Here is a 25254-nt window from a genome sequence, read left to right on the forward strand (position 1 = left end):
CCATAAGAAACCATTCATCCCTACTGCAAATATCAACAGGTCCACCAACCCTCCAGACATGTGCCATGTACAGACGTATAGAGAAATAATTAAATAAAGGCAAAAATAATACATAAAATATAATAAATATTTGGGTTTTCCATTGAATTGTACATTTTCCCCATCTTCCATTGTAATAAATATTTCCCATAAATTTAGATATTTCTTAACATCACCATTTGTATTACAATATATCCTTTGAGTATATAATGCCATTTAACAGCATTTTAAAATTGTGGATCTTTCAAGATAAATCTTTTCCCAGCAAAATAATCGATTTTATAGTGTATTTCCTTGTTTCTTTAACATATAAGTCTAATTGAAAACTCAAATTCATAGCATTCCACATTAGCTGAGCCTCCCTCCAAGAGGCACATTAATCTGCCTCTGATATATAACCCAAATATCTAACATTTTCATTGTTGGTAGATGTATCTATTGTTTGTTTTAGACAATAATCTAAAAACTTGTTTCCACAGCATAGAAAAATCAAAGGTGTTCTCACATTTGTATATGTTTTATAAGGGATAATGATATAGATTTAGAAGTTAAGTATATCTTAATTCCATTCAACCATCTTGTAATTGTTATAAAAGCTCCTGCAAAGAATTTGGATCATTGTACAGTAACATAACTTAAAACATTTTTATATTGAAAATAAAAAAAACAGCCTGATATTGTATGCGGTAGGCTATTTCTATTTTTGAATTTATCTTATCTTCACACTTCCGTGTGCTGCTGTGTCAATTTTGAATTTGCTCTGCAGGGGATCAATAACTCATTATTAATGATAAGGAAGAAAAGTATTAATCTGGTCTCACAAGGAAGATGGTGACGTTATGTCTCAAACACACAGAGTATAATCCTCCACATCTGGACACTGTTCAGCATCAGTCGTACAGATTATACCACTGGTGCGTAAAAGCGCATTGTGGACCGTTCATTCCACCTATACTCATCCAAACACCTGGATGCTTAGATTAAGCTCACACAGTGGAGGTTGTCACAAAGTGTGCGTACATTTGCTTGTTGTATGTGAGAGTGGGAGTAGGGGGGGGGGGTCTGCCAGGTCACGGGTGGACAGAGATGCTGGAGGCTGCGGACCAGAGGAGCGCACAACTCTTCTGCTGAGGAGGAGGATGGTGAGAAGAGCGCAGACTACTTCACATCAAAATTCTACCTGTGATGACGAGCACAGAGACCGACAACCTCACCGAGCAGTGCGACTGGTTCAGCGAGGGGAACCGAACTGAGCTGCGCGTAACCGGGCAGCTGGACACGGCCGGCTGCCTCTTCCAGTCCATAATGCCCAACGGAGACGCGGTTCCAGCGCTGATATGCCTTTTGGTGCTGCTGACCATCTTCTCGTTACTGGTCAATGGAGTCACTCTGCTCGGGATAGGTTGTTCCGAGGACCTCTCCTGGGAGCCGCGCTGTGCTTTCCTCAAGAACCTGATTCTGAGCGACCTCATGCAGACTCTCAGCTTCAGCCCGCCGGTGATCCACTCGCTAGTCCTGCGCCGGACGATGGAGTTCAACACCTGGTGTTACGTGCAGTACTTCGCAGGAACCACCAGCATTTTCTCCAGTCTCGTCACCATCACCTGCATGGCGCTGGAGCGCTACTTGTACGTGTGCCACGCCATCCACTACTTGGTGATCCTCACTCAGGTGCGTCTGCGGAACACCCTGAGCCTCATCTGGGTCTTCTCCATCTCCATCGGCATCGTTAACATGCTGCTGCTGCACACGGGCTCAGGGCACAAGATCGAACGGGCCACCAAGGGGCTTCTGTGCGAGCCGGACGTGGTGGAGCAGCACATGGGATTCCCCCGCGCCTCGGCGGTTTTTCGCAAACTCGTGGGCTCCTGCACTCTGCTGCTGTGCCTGTTCGTCCACGCGTTCTCTTACTTGAGGATGTACCGGGATGCGCGCAACGCGGTGATTCCGTTCAACACAGTTAACACCACGGCGCGTAAAACCGTGCTGTTTTACTGCGGCATGCTGTTCCTGCAGCTGCTGCCGCTGCTCATTAAAACCGCCTCAGACGCAGTGTGGGAATTGGAGGGCACCGTGGCTATGGTGGCGCTGACTTCTCAAGACCAGGGCGCCAGCAGCACGAAGATGACCCCCTCGGCCATCGCGTCCGGGCTCCACGTGTCCCTGCTGGTCATGCTCATCGTGCCACCGTGCATCAACCCGCTGGTGTACGTCCTGAGGACAGCGGATTTGAGGCAGGCGCTGCTGAGACTGTTCCGGCAGTGGGTGGAGAATACGGTGGTGGTTGTGCGCGATGTGGATGAGATGTGGTTCCGAGAACATGTGCATCGAAACCGAGTCCAGGCGGGTTAAAGTTCATTGTAATGTTTTTTTTAACTGATGCAAGATCAAACTGATGCAATGCTCAGACACCAGGAGAAAAATGAGCAACACAAACGTCATTCTTATTGTTGATACTGTTTTGACAATCATAAGAATCTCTTTGTCTCATAGGTTTAATTTCAAATCAGTGTCCAGCAATTTACTACATACCCGAATGAACATATTTTTAAAATTATTTCCAAATCAAAACCAAAACGTGAACCGTCTCAGGACTACACCTTCCCCCATAACTCATGTAAATCTCAAGCTGTCCAGTGTGTAAGATTTAGGAGAAAGGGATCTATTGGCAGAAATGTTATGTAGAATAATCCTCATGATGTTTTCACTAGTTCGTTTCAATTAAATTGTATGAATTGTAGTTTTTCCCTAACCCTAACCCAGAAAAGACCCTTTATATTTAAATACTTTATATTTACATTGAGGGGTCCCTCTCTACGGAGGCCGCCATGTTTTTTACATTAGTCCAGACTGGACAAACTAAACACCTTTTGAGTTTTTATGACAACTGAAGCTACCTCAGGTTCTTTTTCATGTTTGGAAGGAGAGGGTGAGGTGAGGGGTGTTCAACTGCAACATGCAACTTCAACACTAGATATCACTAAATTCTACACACTGAACCTTTAAGCACCAGGAATGGGGAAGTTCATCCATTTCTCTCCCTGGCAGACCCTCTCAAACCCTGATAGGATGTGATCTGACATTTCAGGTGTCTCCACCCCCAGGCCTGTCCATTAGGCCTTGCTACAGTAAAGTCTATAATCAGAGCCTTAAGTGCAGCACACAAGTCTGCACTGAATGAATGTGAAATCAGTGTTGAGAGCACTGAAAACTGTCATAGACTTACTGCTGTAGTCGGATTTATGAATTGAAAACCTTATTTTGTAAATTACAGCACACTTGTAGTAACAGTAACAGTCTATAACACCTTTTAAAGCACTTTCTAAATACAAAGGGAGTTCGTGTTTGTCTGAATGATTGTATTAACTAATGAAAAAGCAGCCATGTGCAGTAATATAATATAAGATCATCTGTGCAGTCGGCAGAGGAGCCAGGTTAATTGTTCATTGATTTAATGGTAATACCTCGGGTGTTCAGTAGTGGGGGATCACGCTCCTGTCCCTGACTCCAGTGAAGATGAGAGTTGACTGTTATCCTCTCTGGATCCATGACACCACCACAGACTGTCCCTCACTGAACGGTTGCTGGACCACGAAGTGTGTTCAGCAGAAACCAGGATATCTGGTGAAACACCTCCGATTGTGTGAATGCATAAGTTACGGACCCCCAGTGACATTTGGGAAAAATATATATATTACGTAAACCATTATATAATAACGTGTGGGAACGAGATAAATAACTCATGGCCAAAAGATATGATTCTGTTCTTTACTAACAAGATCTGTGGAACTGAAGTGAAGAAGCCTCCTGGATGAGATATGAAATTCTTCCCTTTAAGCACCAACAGTAGTGTCACTTTGGTGAGGGCTGACTCAGAGAGAGAGGGGAGAGGGGGGAGGGCTGTCACAAGGTGAATCCTTAAACTATCTATCCCCAATAACAAATTAATATTTCATTTCACAGGAGAAACTGACTTAAAGAGAATGATGCAAGTATAAAACTATGTCTGGTTGTATGTTCGACTCCAGCAGCTGACAAAGGTTTATCTTTCCCTCTGATGAGATCTATATCTTTCATAAAGACACTCATCAGAGTAGATAAAAGGATTTTGTGGGTCTCTGAAGACCCTCGTCCTCCTCAGAGACTCTAACAATCCACACCAGCTCCAGAGGGTCCTCTGAGAACGCTGATGTCACGTTTGAAAGGTATCAATTGGTAAGTGGGTGGTGCTTTAGGGTTGATCATTTATGTCCAATTTAGTTACCATGAGTTACCATGGTGATTTACCCCGGTACAAAGTAAATCGCAATTTACCCTGATGTTACCCTGATAAGCACAAATCCAGCTTCGTACTACAGAGCCGGGAGGAAACTCATACTGACACTACGATTGATAAAACTTGTGCATTTGCTTTGTATTTGGTTGTGTTGTGTGTATTTGCAGTGTGTTTTGTATTTTGTGTATTTGCAGTGTGTTTTGTATTTTGTGTATATGCAGTGAGTTTTGTATTTCGTGTATTTGCAGTGTGTTTTGTATTTTGTTGTGTTGTGTGTATTTGCAGTGTGTTTTGTATTTTGTTGTCTTGTGTGTATTTGCATTGTGTATTTGTATTTGGTTCTGTTGTGTGTTTGGATTGTTTATGTTGTCAAACATGATGCTGTTTTCATTTGTGTGTGTTTTGTCTAATTATGTTGTGTTGGACTCTCAGGGCCACCTTACTAGAAGGATTATGTGCTTATGGCACCTGAAACATTTTGCACTTTTTATTATTGTGTTGTTTTAGGTTTATGTATTACTGCTGCAGCCTATGACTTCAAATTGAAATATATACACGCACAAGTTTTACATATAAGTTAAGAGAGCATATACTGAGCAGGGAAAACATCTTGAATCATATCATACTTTCAGCCTCTTTGGCGGCAGATGTGAGGAATGACTGCTGAAATCCTTCAAACTGAAAATTATTATTGATATTTTGCAACTGATGTCAGCTATTTTTTTTACAGTGAGTTACTAAGCTCTTGTCATAGAATGAATATTGTACGGTAAAAAAGAGATGTATTGTTTTCATGAGGAGATGGATTTTTCTGAGCTTTTGCACTGTGAATAAAGATGTATGGAATCCAACAATAAGAAAAACTTGGTGGGTTCCGTTTTCTGGAAAAAAATCCAAAATGTGATATATTTATATGTTTAGCATTAACAACACCTTGAGTCAAACTCCATTGCCACCATTAGATGACAGCTGCTCATCAGAAAATGTTTTTATATACGATTGATTGTAAGATTTGGTTTATACTCAATGATATCAGCAAATTGTCAACAGTTTTTCTCTGACTGAGTTGTTGATCTGATTTATAAAATAAGAAAAGATAATCTGTGATTAGTCCCACAACGGGGAAATTGGCTTTGTTAAAGCAGCAGGGACATTCAAAAATTGCTTTCAGTAAAGTAATACGTTACTTATAAGTGAAATGAACATAAAAATAGAAACAATTGAAAAATATAAAACTATAAACCAATGCATATAGTGTAAACAGAATATGTGCAGTGACATCGATTGCACATAAACCATTGGATTGCACTGACAGAAATGAATATTGCACAGTTCACAGAGTCAGACCTGAGTTTAAGAGCAGTCCATGATAGGTGCGTTTAGTCCAGCTGGCACCTATGGTGTTCACATGACACACGAACATTTTGGAGATGGGAAAAACTGGAGCCAGATTATTGATCCACTTCATCATTAACATTAAAACCAACAGCGTTATTTGTGCTCGCGAGACAAAACTGTTCCATGAGAACTTTCAACTGAAAAAGATATAAAACTATTTACAGGAGATTACGTTCAGATACCATTAAACATTAATACCTTCTAACACTGTGCGTCATCGAGTACGAATTTAGTTTTCATAGTGTGTGTGTGTGTGTGTGTGTTAAATCGCTGCAGTGAATGTGACTGTGCCATCAGGCGCACAGAGCGCACACACAAAGAATAAAGAAAATCTATTCACTCTCAAACTTCCATTTCCAAATAACGTCCCAGAGTGAAGGTTAGGATTCCGCTGATGTGTGATGTAATCGGTCCGATTGCTCTAAATATATAAATACTGTGGTGACACACTCGTGCGTAATGCTGCGGGGTGAATACACGCGCATGGAAGGATGAGGAGGAAACGGGGGTTCAGTGATCATAACGATTTTTTGTTCCATGTTGATGATGATGACTGATCAGCTGATATAGATGCTATAGATCTGTGGTCCTGGATCTTTGTACTGAACTGAGTCCAGTAATACACAGATCGACTCGACTCGACCATTCCAATTCAAATTCATATTCAAAAGACTTTATAGACATTGCACAGTCGTACTTCGTACATTAGCACAACGAAATTGTGGCACAGTCCTCCTCCTCGATGCCAAATATACAATTAACAAGACACTAGACACAAACCACTACACAAATTGAGATAAAAAATAAGGGGATTCCAGGGCTAAAGGCATTTAACGAAGTGGATGTTGTACAAAAAAGAATAATTGTACCGATACATGCAGATGATATGCATATTTGGAGAAGTGCAAACTGTACAGAATAACAAACCACTCTGGTTTATTAACATGTATGTGTGTGATATGACTAACTCTGTATAATATTTACCTTATGTAAAGCCTTTTTTAATCATTTAAAAAATATATATTTTAAATTGTATAGATTGGGGACATCACAGCTGTCCCTGAATTTAATAATCCTGCAGTGTTGGGTTATTAAAATAACAGGCGATACAACAAGCCCCTCCACATTTTTAGCCTCCACCTTTGAATTCGATTTTTTATTTTTATTTCAGGCACTCATCCCTAGTTGCTAAGGTGCTTATGGGGCTGTCAGCAATGCATGCACTAATGTATCCTGCAGGCCACATTGATGGGCAACCTACTAAGCTGACCTTCTCTACAGGCAGTATGTATTCATTTGCATTCCCAATTCCTGCAAGGTGGCCTTGTCCACAATGTCTGAAAATGCTGAGAATCCAGGAACAGACCCAAAGTGTATTGTGTTGATTCCCTTTACTTTTAATTCAGTCTATAGACAAATGAAGTGAATTGTTGCCAAACATTGTATTTGTTCTTTGCAAATAGAAACAATGTACATTTTTATGAAGGATACATCTGATCTCGAGTAGTCATTGCAACCAAACCTCTTGTAAGGACAGGTGTGAACTGACGTACTCAGAGTCGTCCACTTGTGGTCGGAGCACCTGAGACTTTCACATATGTTGATTCCGGGTATGAGTGGGGCCTTTGTGCGACTGATGAAAATCCCCTTTGAGATTACTTTGTAAGCCTCTCCAGTTTAACGCAGATGAGACATCCTGTAATAGGAAAAAGGTTTGTTTTCATCAGTCAAAGTTGCTCTGACCCACAGCCTGAGGTTTTATAAATTCTGACCTTAGTTAACCTTTGTATATGGCATTAGCCTGAGGGATCCTTTTTTTTTTTTTTTTTTTAAAGATGATTCATTCAGTACAGACAGGAACAAAACAATATATGTCAACCATTAGTTCAAATTTTGTTAATGTTGCCAAACACCGTTCAACCATTCAGTTCAGTTAAGGTAATTAAACACTACTTTAATGTATAAAAACAAAATCAATGAATGAAAAACGAAGGAATGAAAGTCAAACTTTAATCAGTTGGTGTCCTGGTCACACAAACATCTCTTCAATATAAAGTAGAGCAGTGACATTTTTTATCAATGTTTTTATATTCAGCTTCAATGTTCAGCAAAATAAATCTGGGATAGAGATCTCAGCTGAGCCTTTTTACATTTAGATATCTTTAATAAGAGTTCATCCAAAGATTATTCTTTACATCTGTCTCAATGTTAGTCACAGTAATATTTTTACAGATATATGTCATCAAAATAGGAAACTTAGATTAACAAAAGAGGACACAGAAGTCAAATTTAATTCTATTAAATTTAGAAGATAGCTAAATCAATTAACAGTGAGCCGTAACTATATATATTATAAATATATTTGAGAAAGGACAGCCTGTATGGTTCAAAAGCATTTCATTCACAAAATTCTACACACTGTACCTTTAAAACGTATGAATCACTTATTTTTGAAACAAACAAAACCAATTCACCGAAGGTCAATATTTTTTTCCGTACAATTTTAAACTTTACAAATTTCTCATCAAGGGTTGCCAGTTTGTGTTCCTTTTTAGACGGTGAATAAAAGAACTTAAAGCAAGCAGGAAGACATAACAGAAAATCATACAGACATGTCATCAGTGAGTGTTGTAACAGAGAAGAGGAACAAAGAGTACAGAGTCCAGGGAGGATCATTGGACACAGGCGAAATACAGAAGCACAGATAATCGTAAATGAGGAACACAGGATCAAAACAGGAAGTACATCAATCAGATAAATAGGTAAGGAAATGTCAAAATAAAAGAGGAAATAATTAATCGTAATCATAAAGTCCTTTATCGCATCATAACATTGAGACAGGATACATGCGCGTGCTATACCTCTATTGCATTTCTCTCTGTCTCTCCGAGGTTTCTGGGGTCTATTTTATGTCTACATCAAACCAATAGATGAAATAACATCATGCTGTAAGAAATAAGAGTTGCATAGAAAGTGCATTTTGATTGAAATGTAATGACAGACAGGTTACACTGTTTTAAATACACTGATTATTGCGATGTGATCAAATTGAACAATCAAGGACTATAGACACACAATAGACAAATGTACAGACAGAGATGAGACAATAGACACTGATACAAAGTCCAGCTAATTATTAAATTGGTGCATGTGTAGTTATGTAGAGAGGAAACAGTTAAAAACTGTTGAAATGGAATTCTGGTATTTTTCCACCTGGCCATATATATTTGTAAAAGTAGGTGTGTAAATGAATACCAGACATGTTGCCAGACTTAGAGGACATTTCGTGGAGTGTCACAGTTGCCCCATAAGATAAGTTATTAGCCACTGCTGCCTTGTTGTGACAGAGGGCCCTGCTTGAATCCCCCTTCAAATCAGAGGATATTGTGTGAGATGGTGTGACAGGTGCATGTATGTGTGTGGGAATGGACAGGTATGTGTTCAGAGAGGATCCAAATGAAAAGTGAAAATAGATCCATTAATCATAAAGGGATGGAGAAAGAGAGAGAGCAAATTGGTGAAATGACTGTGGGAGTACATTAGGTTGTTTGTTATTGCGTTAATCTAACTATTACCATTATCATTACTTTTATTTCCCATTTCTTTATTCCTTCCTCCTTCATTTCATCTCTTCCCCTCTATTCCTTCTCTTTTTTAAAATCCATTTACCTTCAACATAGACACTACAATTTGCCCTTTATCTATAACCTGACCTTGGGTAGTGCTTGGAGAGAAGGGGGTATTTGTGGAATTAGCTATTCACATTATTCTCCTCATTGTGTGAGGATGGTCAAAACCTCTTTCACCCTAACTGGCAAGGCCAAAACACATTAAAATATATATATAAAAAGTATTTTGAAAAATTATAAAAACAACATTGGATACAAATACGAATACAACATATGAATACAAAAAAGAAGCCCTTAAAAAGAGTTGCATAGAAAATGAAGAATGAAACTATCATTATACAGTACTCCTTTTATAATAAAGTGGTCTCAGTGTTCTTTTATATGCATCTCAATTAAAAACTATGGTAATAATGATCACTTTAAAGCATGCACGTCAGCTTATTGTTTAAGTTTAGTTTAATGTTGCATAAGTACACAACTGTTTTAAAGTGTGGAACAAGTGCCACTTTAAATCCTCACTGGGACATTATGGCAGATTGAATATCATTAACTTCACTTGAACCATCTAGAATTCAAGGTGAATCCACATTCCACTCTAGAGTGCCATCAAAGATGAACAAGCCAGACAAACCAAACCGGTTTGGTGCTCTCCTGCAACACTTTGAGTCTAGCCGCTTTTTAATCTGTTAAAATTAAAGTACGCAGAAGTTCTCATTTTCCTTCTCTGTCCTTTTCTTTTTGAGGACATAACTAGAGTTAAATGGTAAACCAGGGGTTTTTATAGCAGAACTTTATTAACCCTGGCCCTTGACAATGAAAAAGTCACAAAGGTTAGACTTGCTCTAATTTATAACAGGAAACAAGGAAGTCAACCAACATTTATCAGAAAAATGCTTGTTAGGATTTTTTTTCTGTGCTGCTGTTTGAGAACAGGTATTAAAGAATGAGGAAGTCTCGAGCGATCATAAAAACAACTCAGTGTTTCACACTGTCACACGGGTACACACTCACACGGACTCCACCTTAACGCAGCACCCATCATCATAAGGTTTGTTTGGTTTCTAGTTGATTTGCTTTGTCCTAGTTGAATTGCTAAATCTGCACCGCCATATCAGCAACCTGTAAATCATTCTAATAACCACTCAGATACATGTTTAAAAGTACACCTTTAACTTCAGGTTATATCAATGGAAGCTCGACGGTTCGTGAATCAGTCTGACAGCCCATCTGCTGCGGAGCCTCAATTAGAGATGTCGACACAGAGCTGCTCTGAGAACAACCTGAAGTTTATCTGTGAGTTTAAGCCTGGGCCTGGTGAGGAGGGCTACAATGTTGACATGGACTGCAAGTCAGTGTCAGTCATCCTCCCTGCTCAGTGTAGCATCTACCAGCTGAGGCTGCACATCTGTCTGCAGGTAAGCCCACATTTATTTGATGGTCAACTAAAATTCTATATTTTATGAAGGTTGTATTCATGTTTTGTTAATATGCACATTCATAGCTGGTCATAGCAATAAAGTACATTCCAGAGTACTTTATAGATAAAAGTAACAACACTTTGCAACCTGAATATCCACCAAGGCAAAGTCATTTTGTTTGATGGTGGTATTAGTGGTGGTAAAGAATATAGGTTCAGGAAAATTCCAGGTAACACTGATTGATCCACCACCTTGGGCCAAACGTGTCTGAGCAACAATAAGATTGATTTTCTTGAAATTTGGTTCAGTTTAAATCCCAATACTGAACTGATCTCCTTACTTTCTTTATCTAGCACTACCATTTGGTTTGTTTGCACATGTCCTGACAACTATTAAACAGTTCTCTATGGCATGGATTTTGTACAGAGATATGATTTGAAGTTATGATCTCTTATTTAACAGCATCGGTAGGTTAAAAAAAAGTGTCAGCACAGTGCCCCAGTACGGATGGGGTCTTTCTGTGTAGAGTTTGCATGTCTTCTCCATGTCTGTTTTCTCTGGGTACTCAGCCCACAGTCAAAAGATATACAATTTGGGATTAGGTTAAGGAAGGCCCCCTTTTCCACTGGTCAAAACACCCACTTAACATCTGTCTTTTGTCTGCAATGGGACTGGATTCAATCAGCATTCAGTATTCAAAAGACACAGGATTTTATCGGCTCCGGCTCTGATGTGTAGTGACAGAAACATGACACCTGGGTGAAGGAACTCATTTGGCAGTTTTTGGTGCAGTTGTGATGTCAAACGTGACGCACCAAGGAAAAAAAACTTGGAAAGGAGTCAACTACCTTCATTAGTGGGTTTACCCACATTCAAAATGTATATTTGCTAATTTTGGTGAAAAAGATGTATGAGCCTGTAGGTGTGAATATGAGTGTTAAGTCTTTCTGCCACTATATGTTGGCCCTGTGATACCCTGGTGACCTGTCTAGGGTGTACCCTGCCTCTTGCCCAATGTTAGCCGGGAGTGGCTCCAGCTCTCCCCACAACCTTAAAGGGACAGTTCACCGAAAAACGAAAATTCCTTCATTATCTACTCACCCCTGGGGTGGGTGAAGTGTTTGAGTCCACAAAACACTTCTGGAGTCTCAGGGGTAAACAGTGTTACAGCCAAATCCATTCATTTTATTTTGTCAAACTAAAATTAAAGCTATTCCCAGACTCACAGACCTCACAGTACTTCAGCTTTAGCACCTCTATGCTATGCAACTCGATCTTTATCCTAATTAAAGTTTATTATACAACCTCACAGGGTTGCAAACATAACTTTAAACCTTTGTTCTTGTACATATTGTCAACCTGCAACCATCAACATTGTCTCTTTGCCTTTAGGCTGAGGAAAGAAACTGTCATCCAGCTCCAGTTGAAATACTTGACCCAGAGACCTACACTCTGTTATATGCTCGGGGGGATGACTGGTACGAGGCCTACGATGACTGTCAGGTTATCGGGACGTTAGACATTCCATGGTTGCGTGACGACACTGGGCACCTCTCTGCACACATGGTGCTAAAATCTGTGGTGGCAGTTGATTCGGAGGAGAAGAAGAAACACCTGCAGAGTCTGGCTCACCTGATTGGACACAACCTCGAGAAGGAAGCGTCTGACAGACTTGGTGAGCTCACATTCACCCGCAGGAAACTGGCATCTCCAAGAAGACTAGAGCTAAGAAATCGAGATGACAAGTTGTATGCCACTGAGCCTTGGGTAACAAGTGCCCCCATTCCAACTGAACTGCAGGAACGACTACAAAGGAAGCTTCCTGTCACCCTCCATTACATGAGCAAGATCAGCTTCAGCATTCAGGTGGATTTTAGTGCAACCCCAGATGTTCTTCTGGAAGTTCTCAGAAGGGTGTTGGCAGACCAGGGGCTTGATGCCGATACTTCTGATAGTTTTGCGTTAAAAGTCTCAGGCAGGGAGGAATTTTTATCAGGGGACTACCCTCTCAGCGATTTCCTCTGGGTTCGACAGTGCTTGAGGACCAATCAAGACCTCCACCTCTCTGTGGTGCCTCACTCACAGCTTGTCAAGGAGACCGTCCAGTTTGTGGACTGGCCGCTCGTTGATGGTTTCAGTGGCCAGTTCAGCTCCCATGATGATCTCTGTCTGGAAGGGAAGGATCTGGATGACATCTTCATGATATCTTTGTGGGACTGCAACAGAAAACTCAGAGTCAAGTTGCTTGGCTTTGACATCCCAAATCTTCCAGACAAATGCCCCCAGACCGTTTATGTTGAAGCTTCTATACTTTATGGCACCAAAGTTCTTTCTTCAGTCTCCTCTGTTCCCAAGACCTTTGCAGATGAAGTACTGTGGAATGAATGGCTTGAATTTGATGTTCTCCTCAGGGATCTGCCACGTGGATCTAAGCTGGGTTTCACCATTAATGCAAGTGGTGGTGACACCTCCCCAATAACCAAAGACACAGGGGAGGGGAAGTTGCTCTACTTTGTTAATCTTCTACTCATAGATCACAGGTCAGTCTTTGTAGTATCATACATGGCTTTGCGACATATTCAGAAGTGTCTTGTTAGTGTCAAACGTTTCCAGTCAAGTCATTTCAAAGCCCTCCATAGTTTGGGTATGTGTATGTTTGGGTTTATTTATCTACATGATTTTCCCTCATTTATTCACACAGCAAAATAAAAGTTGATCTTTAAGAACATTTCCCTTGAAGGTCCAGTGTGTAAGATTTAGGTGAAGGGAACTATTGGCAGAAATTTAATGTAGAATAATCCTCATGATGTTTTCACTAGTTTGTTTCATCTAAATTGTATGAATTGTAGTTTTCTTTACCCCAGAAAAGACCCTTTATATTGAAATACTTTATATTTACATCGAGGGGGTCTCATCTACGGAGGCCGCCATGTGTTTTACATTAGTCGAGACTGAACAAACTAAACACCTTTTATGAAAACTGAAGGTTTCCACTGGTTCTTTTTCATGTTTGGAAGGGGAGGGTGAGATGAGGGGTGTTCAGCTGCAACATGCAATTTCAGCAATAGATATCACAAAATTCTACACACTGTACCTTTAAACAGTTTAGTTGTTTTTATAATAATAATTCACTAGATGTTCTCAAGCCATGTGTTTTTTGACCTTCATCCCTGCAGGTCTGTCCTCAGCCAGGGCTCCTACACCCTGCACATGTGGTCCTACCCTGGCCAGGAGGAAGAGGCCATCACCTACCAGGCAGACAAACTGTCCACTGCTACTAACCCAGACGTAGTAGACTCCATGGCTATAAGCTTCCTTCTAGACCGCTACAGCTTCCCTGTGGTTCTGCCAAATAGCTTTAGTGCCTCTGAATGTTCCGGCAGTCCCACCTCCAACTTCTCCCCAACTAAATCAACTGCCTCCTCTCACAACCTTTCACCCTGTTCCACTCTACCCAGCACAGTCTCTTCCTCTCAGGATCTGGAACCTCCTCAGGGCCCATCAAGTGACACTGTAACTCTCAGTTCCCCACCCACAAATGTCAACACCAAAAATCCTTGCCTAAAAAGGTTCCGGGAGGAGAGCGTCCGCTACGCCTCCAACCTACCCCTCTACCTGCGCAATGTTGATTGGATGAACCGGAATGTTGTTAAGGATGTGCACTGGCTACTGGGAAACTGGGATACTGAGGATCTGGATCTTACACTGGCCCTGCAGCTGTTAAGCATGGATTTTGCTGATGAGAGGGTCAGGAGACTTGCTGTCCAGAGACTGGAGAGCCTGTCCAATGATGATGTATTGAAGTATCTGCTACAGCTGGTGCAGGTTTGTTTCAAAGAAGACTCATCATAAGTGTCTGCTGTTGATCTGAAAACTGTGAATATAACAAAATGGACGTATTTTCTATTGGAAGCTTCTATCAATATTATACATTCAAGTGTTAAAAACCACAGCCATTGCATCAAAGTTTTGCATAGTTGCAATAACTCAGCTCGGAAAAGTTTGTCCAGCAGATTCAACATTTACAATTCTGAGAATTTAATTAATATTTTTCAAAAAAAGTGTATCCTGTCATGTCTGACAGAGATAAACAAAAGTGAACTAATCGTTGCCAACCACTGATGGTGTTTGCTTTGGGAACATTCCACTTTAAATGATGAAAATTGAAAAAATTGATTATTCTGGAGGAGGAGCACAAAATCGATTTTACAGAGTGAAAAAGGACAACTGTCCCATTTGCACTATTTGCAAAACTTTTGTACAACTGAATAACAACTGTAGCTCTCTGGACAACTTCTCTTTCTAAAGGTAAGGATTCTTCATGTGCATCAGAGTCAGTGCAGCATCCTCACCAGTTAAAAAGCCAAAATGCATCGTTGTATAAAAGTTAGACAAGAAGTTGTAAGTACGACAAAATATAAGTGGAAACCGAGTAATTCGTAATAACATTAAAAAAAAAAAAGGATTCCACTGTGTGTAGATATACAGACTGTAACTTAGTGTCATTACTTACAGTTTTTCTTTGTCCTTTTTATTCATACAGACCCTTAAAGTGGAACCTTACCATGACAGCTTCCTTGCTCGTTACCTCATCCAAAGAGCTCTGCGGGTGAGTTATGCAGCATTAGTACATACAGCATCATACTATGTTAAGACTAGGAGGTCAGTGATCATTTACCAGTTTTTATTGGTATCTATTCATTTCTTTTAAAAAGAAAAAGCCAGAACATTATATTCTCATTTAATGCTTTGTCTCTCTGAAAAACTACTAAACTGAATACATTTCGTGTTATACAGAGGTTATTGACACTGCAGAGTAATTAGACTCAAATGCACAGAACATCCTTGAGATCACTTTCTAGGATAAAAGACACAGACTCATAACATTTAATCATTATAGTTCTTGCCCTCTGCTACTCCTCTTGTGTGAAATTCACTGTGTTATTTTCAATGACTGACTTCACCTATACACTGTCTGGGAGGTTCACACAATAGTGAGGCACTTAAGTCTAATTGCAGTGAAACATGGCCTCATTCACATCTTTGATTGCAGAGCAAGAGAGTCGGCCACTTCTTCTTCTGGTACGTCCGCAGCGAGGTGGCAGGGTGTCCGTACTTCCGCCAGCGCATGGCGGTGATTCTGGAGGCCTACCTGCTGGGCTGTGGCCAGGCCATGCTCGACAGCTTCACCCAGCAGGTCCAAGCTGTGGAGGCTCTGCAGGAGGTCGCTTTAATGATTAAGAGACTCTTCCCTGACAAGACTGACCTCCATCCTACAGGTAGGACACAACCAGGACATACATACTTATGTGTTCATATAATGTATTCCTGCATTCACAGCAGGATATAACATTTCCTGTCATGTTTATGTCTCACAACCTGTCCAATTCATCAGCAAGAATTCTGGCAGGAACACAACCACCCTTTTTCCATCTTGTGTTACAAAACCTGTGCCACACCACTTGTCTAGCAACTCGCTTACCAGTCTCAGTTAATATATCCATTTGATTAGTGAGTCAAATATTTTTTCTTTCCTGTAGCAGGTACTCCTGTCTGAAAAAACAGGATAAATATTTAAGTTGATTTAATAAAAAAAAAATGATGTGTGTCTTTTGTTTCTTTTTTCTGTTGTTTCAGCTCCCCTCAGGCTCCAAGAGCTTCTCAGAAGCTGTAATCTGCCAAATGAATTCCTGTTGCCCATTGACCCCCGCATCAAAGCTGGAATGATCCTGGTAATCTTTGTCAATACTCTGTTTGTGTGTGTGTTAAATTGAGTGCATTTGAGTTGAATTATGGTGTTCTTATTATTTAAATAATATCTTTAGCATGTTTATTTGTGTGTGAGTCTCACACTGACCATAACATAAAAATAATACTTGCTCCTCAGCTAAATGAAAACAGAAAGTAGCTACTGAAAAGTTTACAAAGTGATAGGTACTGTATATTTGAAATATGTTATTGTCCAAATCCATTTTTCGAGTAATTAGGATATTTTCATTTTCTATATTGTTTTCTATTTTTATGTTTTTTCTATTTTTTATATCTATGCTTGCTAAAACACACCACAGCAAATCCCCTATTAACCTACAATACACCCGTATTCAGATTCAGATAATAATCAAATCATAGAGCTGAGAAAAGATGAGGCACAGCTGAGTGCGTCACAGTCACCAGGTCGTCTCTCCCTCTCTTCATTGGTGTCTCTTTCTGTTTCTTTGTCATTCTGCCTTGTCTTTTTTATACACTTCCTTTTCTCTTATGTTGAGTTCTTTTCTGTCTGACTCGTCTCCTTCCACTCTCTCTGTGAGTTTGTTCTTCTGTCTCTCTTCCAGGACTCTCATACCTCTAATTTTGTTCTCCCTTCCATCATTTTTTGCATGGAAAGGATGCTTGTGTCCTTTATTTAAGCCCAATTCACAATCTCTTGGTTAAAATCTATGTTTCACAATGTAGGAGTATTCTGTTAATGTGGAGTATGAGTGTTGGATTCCTGAAATACTTATGACTGAAATATTAGAGTCTGAAGATGGAGCCAGTTTGGGTGATATGTTTATACAGAGCACACATTTGCATATGCAGTTCAATTCAAATTCAATTCTATTCAAAAGACTTTATAGTCATTGCACAGTCGTACTTCGTACACTAGCACAACGAAATTGTGGCACAGTCCTCCTCCTCGATGCCAAACATACAATTAACAAGACAGAAGACACAAACCACTACACAAATTGAGATAGAAATAAGGGGATTCCAGGGCTAAAGGCATTTAATGAAGTGGATGTACTGTACAAAAAAGAATAATTGTACCGATACATGCAGATAATATGCATATTTGGAGAAGTGCAAACTGTACAGAATAAATACTATATACTATATACCGATAACGTACCGATATATCTGGATAATCTGGATAATATACAAAGTGTTTTATTGCACCTATAATGTCCCGAAAGTGTTTATTGCACAGAAAGGTCAAGGACTGAAAGTCCCATAGTGTTATTGCAGCTGGAATGACACATGAATTGAGTCAGATATTTACATTTACATTTATCATTGCAGTCCGTGACTTCAGAACCCTGAGCCTTCTGCCTGAGGGCAGCGGCTCAAGCAGCCGGTGTCCTGGATGTGTGCTGTCTCTTAGAATGCTGCGTGCCCTCCTGAGACAGCGGGAGTTATAGAGATCCTTCAGGGAGGGGAGGGGTCGGCCGATGATTCTTTTGTTGTATGCAGATGACATGTTGTTGATTATGAAGTGAACAAAAAGGGTAAATTCAATCCCCACTGCAAACGGTAGGGTTGGTCATTTGTTTCTGAGACACTTTTTATATTGTTTGTTGAAATCCTCTCCAACTCCTGACAGCCATCAATAAATAGAGAGTCAGTAAAGAGTCAAATAAACAAACAAGCAAACAAACAGATTCTCGTTTGTTGTGTTCGTTGCTTATTTGGTCAGATTTTCAGTGGCTTGAGTTCAGGGACAGACCATGGCATAGTTATCTTTTGAGGGAGTCAGTGGACAGAGTTGTCTGGACCTTATCAGGAGTGTAAAGAAATTGACTTCAAGACATTTTAAAATTGAAAAGAAGATCAGTTCTCTTTCTGTTCCACCCGTCCAGCTGGATAAGTGCAAGGTGATGGCCTCTAAGAAGAAGCCTCTGTGGCTGGAGTTCTCTCCCATGCCGTCACCCACCTCTGCTACACCTGTCGGAATAATCTTCAAACAAGGCGACGACCTCAGACAGGACATGCTGGTCATTCAGGTGAGGGAGATTGTCCATAATTACACAACAGGCTTTCGAGTAATCTAACTCATGTTGTTGTGTGGTGTTGATTAATGTATTTTATCTCTGGGTGAAGTGACACATGTGCATCTTCCTGTTTAGACATTGATGGTGATGGACTCTATCTGGCAGGAGAAATCTCTGGACCTTAACCTTGTTCCATATGGCTGCATCTCCACAGGACACAACATAGGTATCAACATCAGTGTGGTTTAGAATTACCCCTCTCAAACACTTTGAATATTTTTATTTGGACGAAGAAAGAAAGATTTTATTTTGATTTTTTTAAATACAGTACATGCTGTTTGGTTGGTTCTGTTTTCAGCAGCTGTCCTCTGAACCCTACTTAACTGACTCAGGACTGTGGCTCTGGTTCGCACCAGATTGCATAGTTCTTTTCAAAAGTATTACATTAATAAGAATTGTATGTTTATATTTATAATATTTGTCTAAAAGTAGGCCTACTCATATTCCTTTGTAGTCATTATTCAGTCAATGCCAATGAAGGGGTGGGTGAAAGGTTTAAATCCACAAAATGCATTTGGAGTCTCAGGGGTAAACAGTGTTACAGCCAAATCCAAAACAGTTGAGGTCACTGGTGATCAATTCTTCCAACGTAAAAAATACATAACGTGCCTCCATGATACTTGTGTGGTGTCATCCAAGTTTCTGTAAGGCCTGACATTCAAATTCAACTCGAGTCTGGCCACTTTTTCGGGTTGTCCTCAAATTCCTCGATAGTAGAAGGCAGATGAATGATGACATCTCATCTGAGATCTAACAGCTAATGTTTCCACACGCTTTATTGATGCTGTTAAAACCTCCATTTGCTCCCACCAGCCCCTGTTTTTAATCAAGTGCTTGCTCAACAGGTATGATTGAGATCGTGAGGAATGCAGTGACTATTGCTGCAGTGCAGAGGTGCCACAGAGGAACAGCTTCAGCTTTCAGAAATGATGCTCTGTTTGAGTGGCTCAAGTCCAAGTGTCCACTCCAGGAAATTGTAAGTCTTATGAAAATATGGAGACGATTCAGAACCTGGTTTTATACAATATCTTCTTGATCCAGATTCGTGTGTTGGCCAAATCACATGCTGGGTCATATTGGTCTGTGCGTGATTGCTTTTGATCTGTCTTGTTCCGAAATATTTCATTGGACTTCTGTAATCTCATTTCACTACAGCACTACGAGACTGTGGAGAGGTTTGTGAAGTCATGTGCTGGTTACTGTGTGGCCACTTATGTCCTGGGTATCGGAGATCGACACAGTGACAACATCATGATCACAGACCAGGGTAAGCCTCACACATCCCTGAAACACTTCATCTTTCAATCCTTCCATGATTAAAATGACGAGTGAATGACAGACAAAAAATTAACGAATGAGACTGAATTAAGAAGACAAATGATGAATGAAGAGTAGGAACTCTCATGATGTTTATTTTTTTTAACAGGGAACTTGTTTCACATCGACTTCGGTCACATCCTGGGTAACAGGAAGCACTTTCTTGGTATGAACAGGGAGCGTGTCCCATTTGTCCTCACACCTGACTTCCTGTATGTCATGGGCAGGGTCAAAAGACGCAACAGCCTCTATTTCCAACGGTTCAGGGTAAGATGATCTGATTATGGGTGTGTAGATGTGATTGTGTGTGTTTTTGTGTGTAGTTGTTATTTTTGTCCATTCCTGAAGCCCCAAGCACACAAGATCCTGTTGATGAAGGAAACAGGTTACAAGATGTTTCATTTCTTTTGTTCATTTTAACAAGTCATTTCCTAAAAACAGCAGGGAACTGATTATAGTGGGACTATTTTCAGCTGTGGAGTAATACTTATTTGGTGTCTCCAGCAACATATGTAACTGACTCAAATTAAAGTACATTATATTGTGTAAATGATATTGAACATCTCATCCAATACAGTTGAGGGCCTTATTATTTTGGATACACAGAGAATACTTATTCGTTGAATAAATGGCTAGTTGACGAATATAAAAAAAGATTACAGCAGCTTCATCCATAATAAAAAGAAGTAGGGTCCGAGATGTCTCGCCACTTCCTTTTATGGAACATCAGCAAATTCTAAAGTCCGATGCTCAGATGATGAAGTCTTGAACTTTGATGAACGGTGATAATCAGATAGAGATTGATTCTTTTTCAAAAAACCCAAACCCATCTTTTAACTCCATTTACTTGAGTACTATGAATATCATTATAATATATATATATATTTTTTGCCTTTATTCAACAAATTAGCAAAACATTACACTGCACAATGGGGATGTAGGTGAAATGTATGCAGTAAGAATTCAAGTGGATCCACTGAGCGTGTTTACTGGTATTTTATTAGTAAAATATTCAAAATTAAAACCATAAAACTATGATTTCTTGCATCCTATTATATTTTCCTCTTTATTTCCTCAATATTTGACCTTGTTCCCTCTTCTACTTTTTCTTCCCCACTCCATCTACCACCATAAGGACACTTGCACAGAAGCCTACCTCTCCTTGCGCTCCCACTCTCGTCTGCTGGTCACTCTTTTCTCCCTCATGCTGCTGACCGGCATCCCAGAGCTGAGTTCCTCAGAGGACATGCGCTACCTGAGGGAGGTGCTCCAGGAGGAACAGGGGGAGGCGGAGGCCAAGGAGCATTTCCTCCAGCAAATCTCTGAGTGTGAGAAGCTGGGCTGGACAGTGCAGGCTAACTGGTGGATCCACGAGATGGCAGGCATCAAATGAATGTTTTGTTCTGCTGTGCTTCAGCTCTGGAGGAGTTTTTTTTTGTTTGTATTATTGTCATTTATATGTATTTGTGTAGCAAGTACAAGCTGTTTCTATATGCATCGATCTGGAGGAGGGTGGAAGATAATGGCATGGTAACCATTAACATGTGATATTTGTTGCACTGTAAATATATGTTATGTGCAGCTTCCTTTATCTATGAACACTCAAACATTGTTTTTCTATTTGCCATTTCAAGTCAATTTAAATGTCGGGGCTTGTCGACACTTGGATGACACCACACGAGCTGTATGAAGGCATGTTATGTTTTTCTGTTGTTTTATTACTTCCAAAGAAGGACTCCATCCTCCTAATCCATCAGTATAGTGCTGAGTATAATGAGTGAAAATTTTCACTTTTCAGTGAACTATCCCTTTAATAACTATATTCCACATTAAAACAGGCTGTGGGGAAACCAAAATGGCAAATGTCTTAACATTTCTTGTGGTATGTGACATCACAGTTATTTCACTTGGAAACAGATAGAATTGTTATTTTCACCTCATTAATCTTTTTAAAAAAACATTTTGAGGATTCACCTTCCACCTGAAGCTGTAAGAGTACAAATGCTGCCACTATTCAAAGTTTTCTGATACATTTCAAACATAAGCTGCTCTCGGACATAAACTGAATTCCAGAGGATCTCTGGACGTTCTCCAGAAGGGACTCCAGAAGAACTGAATGGTAAGTTCAGGTTAAGGGTATATGGTCAGGACCGTATACCGTATAGACAGGACCTTGTTGGCGCTCTGAGTCTAAGGAAAGTGCATCAAGTTGAATGATGGGGGGCGGCAACAAAGACAACCAAGAGATCATCATATTTGACAGACACATGTAAATCTGACTAATGTAGCAGCTGCTTACTTGTTCATGCTGGTGTTACTAACTATTCCGAGCTCACACAAAAACAGTCTGTTGGGAATATCCTTAAGTGTCTCGTGGTATGTGACATCACAAATATTAAAGGTATGTCACTACGATTAAAAAGGGGCACATTTAATCTAATCACCCCATAAAGTGAGAAGCTGAGAAGTGTTATCCACATTCTTTATCACCAATATTGGTTGAAAAACTTCTGTTCAGCAGTCTTTGCGTAATCCAAACAAACCCAGACGATTTGTCTTTTGACTGGAGTTCAGGCTCCACATTTAGGCCTTCCATTGGATGTGTTTCCTCACTAGAGGGCAGACCTTGGTCATGATAAATACAAAAAGCCCATTTAAGGGGAGTGAAGTGAGGATGACAAAGACTGGATCTTATCTGCTGCTGTGCAGACCTCTCATCAACATCCGCCAAACACAGTCTTCATCAGGAGTCTAAAGCAAATGCTGTGTTAGAAATGTTTGCTGGGATTGTGTTTGTGTTTTAAAGTGTACACATTTGCATGATTTACTACACAACTGGATTGCAATGAAAAAGCACATGAAGGGTCAATTCTAATGAATTGCAAGCTGATTTGCGTTCTGCGTTCCCGCTGTTATTTGTTTTTATTTCAACCTAAATCTATTCAAAACTTACCCCTTAACCTTTACCTAAACCCAATTATAGCCTAACCTTAACTTAAGCCTAACCTATCCTTAACCTTAACTTTAACCTTATCTAAACCTAACCTTATCTAAACCTAACCTTACATTAACCTTAACTTAAACCTTACCTTAAATCAAGACCTTAAAATTAAATGATTTACATCATGGAGACTTGCTATTTGACACACACACACACACACACACACACACACACACACACTGTAAAATACATGAAAGCATGTGCAGAATGAAAAGAAGAGGCTATTCCTGGTTTTCAACTGTTCATTTTCGCTTTTTGAGTGTGTTGCAATCAGGTCAAACACCTTCTCCAGATGTTTCCCTATTCAAAGAGCATAGCTGTGGACAGATTACAACCTTCCACCAGCATTCTCACCTCTCTCATGTATTTATCATTCTGTCAGTTTTCCCAGCTTTTCTCTCACTGTTTCTTTATCTCCTCACAACTATTTCTCCCTGACAATTTTTTTAAAGTTAATTCCTGTCTACCTCTTGTTGAACTGCTGCTTATCTCTTCGTGCTTTTGTTGATCACTGTCCTTGGTGCTTCTAAGTTTCATATAATGCCTTTGATTACAACTTACAGTTTAAAGTATGTGTTGTTTTTGTGCTTGCTGTTTACTTTCATCTTTGTGTTACACTGCGCAGTAGATAATTATGTATTCCAGCTTTTTCTGGGATTTACCTTGCACAACCTGCAGTGATTCCTGACAGCGGGTTTTACAGCTTTAGTCTTTCGTTCCCCACATCTCACTTTGTCTCACTTCACTGTCGTTCCCCTGAGCATCAGTGTTAACACATAAACATATCTCTACTTCCATCGATCTTCATTTCAAGACAGCACGTGCCAATTAGCTGATCAATCTGGCTTATACCAAGGCTAACCACAAACCCACACTGACCTCTTGCAGAGTAGATTGTCACCATATTAGGCGGCTGCTGGTTAGGGATATGTGATGTGTATCAGTTGACTCGGCTGGCACCACATAATGAGCTTGGCGATGGAGACTGTCATCTCTTGATAATTCCCCTGGTTCAAATCCTGTCGGTGATGAGCTATCCCTACGCACGCCATTGAAGCAACATAGGGAAACACACTATGCTGCTAGTGGAAACATTTTATTTGGTGCTTCCGCTTTCACGTGGGAAGGAATGACATTGGTTAAAATATCTAACCCTTACACACACAAACAACAAACACATCTTACTCTGAATGGAAAACTGATTTTCACTGTTGATTCATTCATTGCTTTGTTTACCTCTCTTTCCAGTTTACCTCAAGGGGCTCTGAGAGAAAATGTCAAATATTCCAAATCACCAGTCAGTTCAAGTTATGACTGTTTAAATCATGTTTTGGTATTTCAGTCCAGCTTATTATAGACCACTGTTGTTCTGCTGTTGTTCTCGGCGGTTGGTTACTCTTAGTAGACTAACTGAAAGATTTACTGATATTAATTAAATGTAAAAGGCCATATTATACAAGCCAGTGCATTCTCACAGCAGGAGAAATAATAACATGAATGATGTTTACTTCAGGATCCTGATCCTTGGTATTGTTCATATTCTCATTTCTGGAACCAGGAAACTTGAACATAACCTAAAATATTACCAATCAGACTGTCTGCTGTGAAAAGACTTTCAGGTGTATTCGGGCATCTTTTAATTTAAAAATGAGGAATCATTCCTCTTACATCCTCGTTCAACCCAGGCACTGAAATCTAATTGGCCCATGAAGTGCCCCAGTCCTGTCAGAAAAATAGTCACTTACTAACAGTATTAACGGTCCATCCATCCGTCATCTATACTGATTATTAGTTTTGATCGGCTAACTCCAGACTTTCTTTGGAGTTAACAGAAAGGAAGAAAAAACAACGCAGAAATCTCTCTTAGGGGTGGAGCAGCAGGCAGGATGTCACGTACTGATTCTACTGTGGAAATCAAATGTTTTTGTTTTCAGCACACTGAAACCAGTATCCACCCTTATTACCAAAACCTCTCTGGACATCTTTGCTGATGTCTGTTGGGTTTTTTTCAGTTTTGCATCTGTCTTATGTTTGAAACATCATCAACACAGTGAATTGCTCACAGTGAATCATGCAGTGTTCTCACTTCGGGTCTGCAGACTTTTTACAAGGTGACTGGCTAGAGAAAGTCCAGAGTCCAGAGTCTCTCAGTGAGACATTTGCGTTCAAACATGCAGTCTCTTTGGAGAATGTCCTGAGGATCTCCGTAGTTCAGTACATATCTGAAAGCAGCTCTACAGTCAGTTTTAAAATCTCCAATTAACTTAACCACGATCTAGATATCTTTAGACTGAAGAGAAAACCCATGAAAACACGGACAGGACATGCAAACTCCACACAGGAAAGACCAAGGAAGAACCGGGGTTCA

General features: G+C 40.1%; 2 protein-coding genes across 2 annotated transcripts; both read left to right on the plus strand.

The window, feature by feature from the left end:
• Positions 1–1224: 1224 nt before the first annotated feature.
• Positions 1225–2391, plus strand: LOC109630595 (olfactory receptor 2G3). Its single transcript, XM_020088858.2, has one exon. The coding sequence runs from the start codon at positions 1225–1227 to the stop codon at positions 2389–2391; it is 1167 nt and encodes a 388-aa protein (XP_019944417.2).
• A 7891-nt stretch (positions 2392–10282) lies between these two features.
• Positions 10283–21748, plus strand: LOC109630674 (phosphatidylinositol 4,5-bisphosphate 3-kinase catalytic subunit gamma isoform). The gene is made up of 13 exons (XM_020088990.2): positions 10283–10390; positions 10521–10757; positions 12153–13300; positions 13937–14585; positions 15304–15369; positions 15814–16039; positions 16398–16492; positions 18377–18520; positions 18644–18734; positions 19414–19544; positions 19724–19835; positions 19995–20152; positions 21021–21748. Exons 2-13 carry the CDS (start codon positions 10530–10532, stop codon positions 21276–21278), a joined length of 3306 nt encoding a protein of 1101 aa, XP_019944549.2. The 5' UTR covers positions 10283–10390; positions 10521–10529; the 3' UTR covers positions 21279–21748.
• The last annotated feature ends 3506 nt before the right edge of the window (positions 21749–25254 follow it).

This window comes from Paralichthys olivaceus, chromosome 6, assembly GCF_024713975.1.
Source record: "Paralichthys olivaceus isolate ysfri-2021 chromosome 6, ASM2471397v2, whole genome shotgun sequence".
NCBI lineage: Eukaryota > Metazoa > Chordata > Actinopteri > Pleuronectiformes > Paralichthyidae > Paralichthys > Paralichthys olivaceus.

Bases quoted from the DNA above. Each gene is read 5' to 3' on its own strand.
- LOC109630674 (XM_020088990.2), top strand. From the start codon at position 10,530: ATGGAAGCTCGACGGTTCGTGAATCAGTCTGACAGCCCATCTGCTGCG. The intron at 14,586-15,303 runs GTTTGTTTCAAA...TTATTCATACAG, and splicing joins ATCTGCTACAGCTGGTGCAG to ACCCTTAAAGTGGAACCTTA. The intron at 18,735-19,413 runs GTATCAACATCA...CTTGCTCAACAG, and splicing joins CTCCACAGGACACAACATAG to GTATGATTGAGATCGTGAGG.
- LOC109630595 (XM_020088858.2), top strand. From the start codon at position 1,225: ATGACGAGCACAGAGACCGACAACCTCACCGAGCAGTGCGACTGGTTC.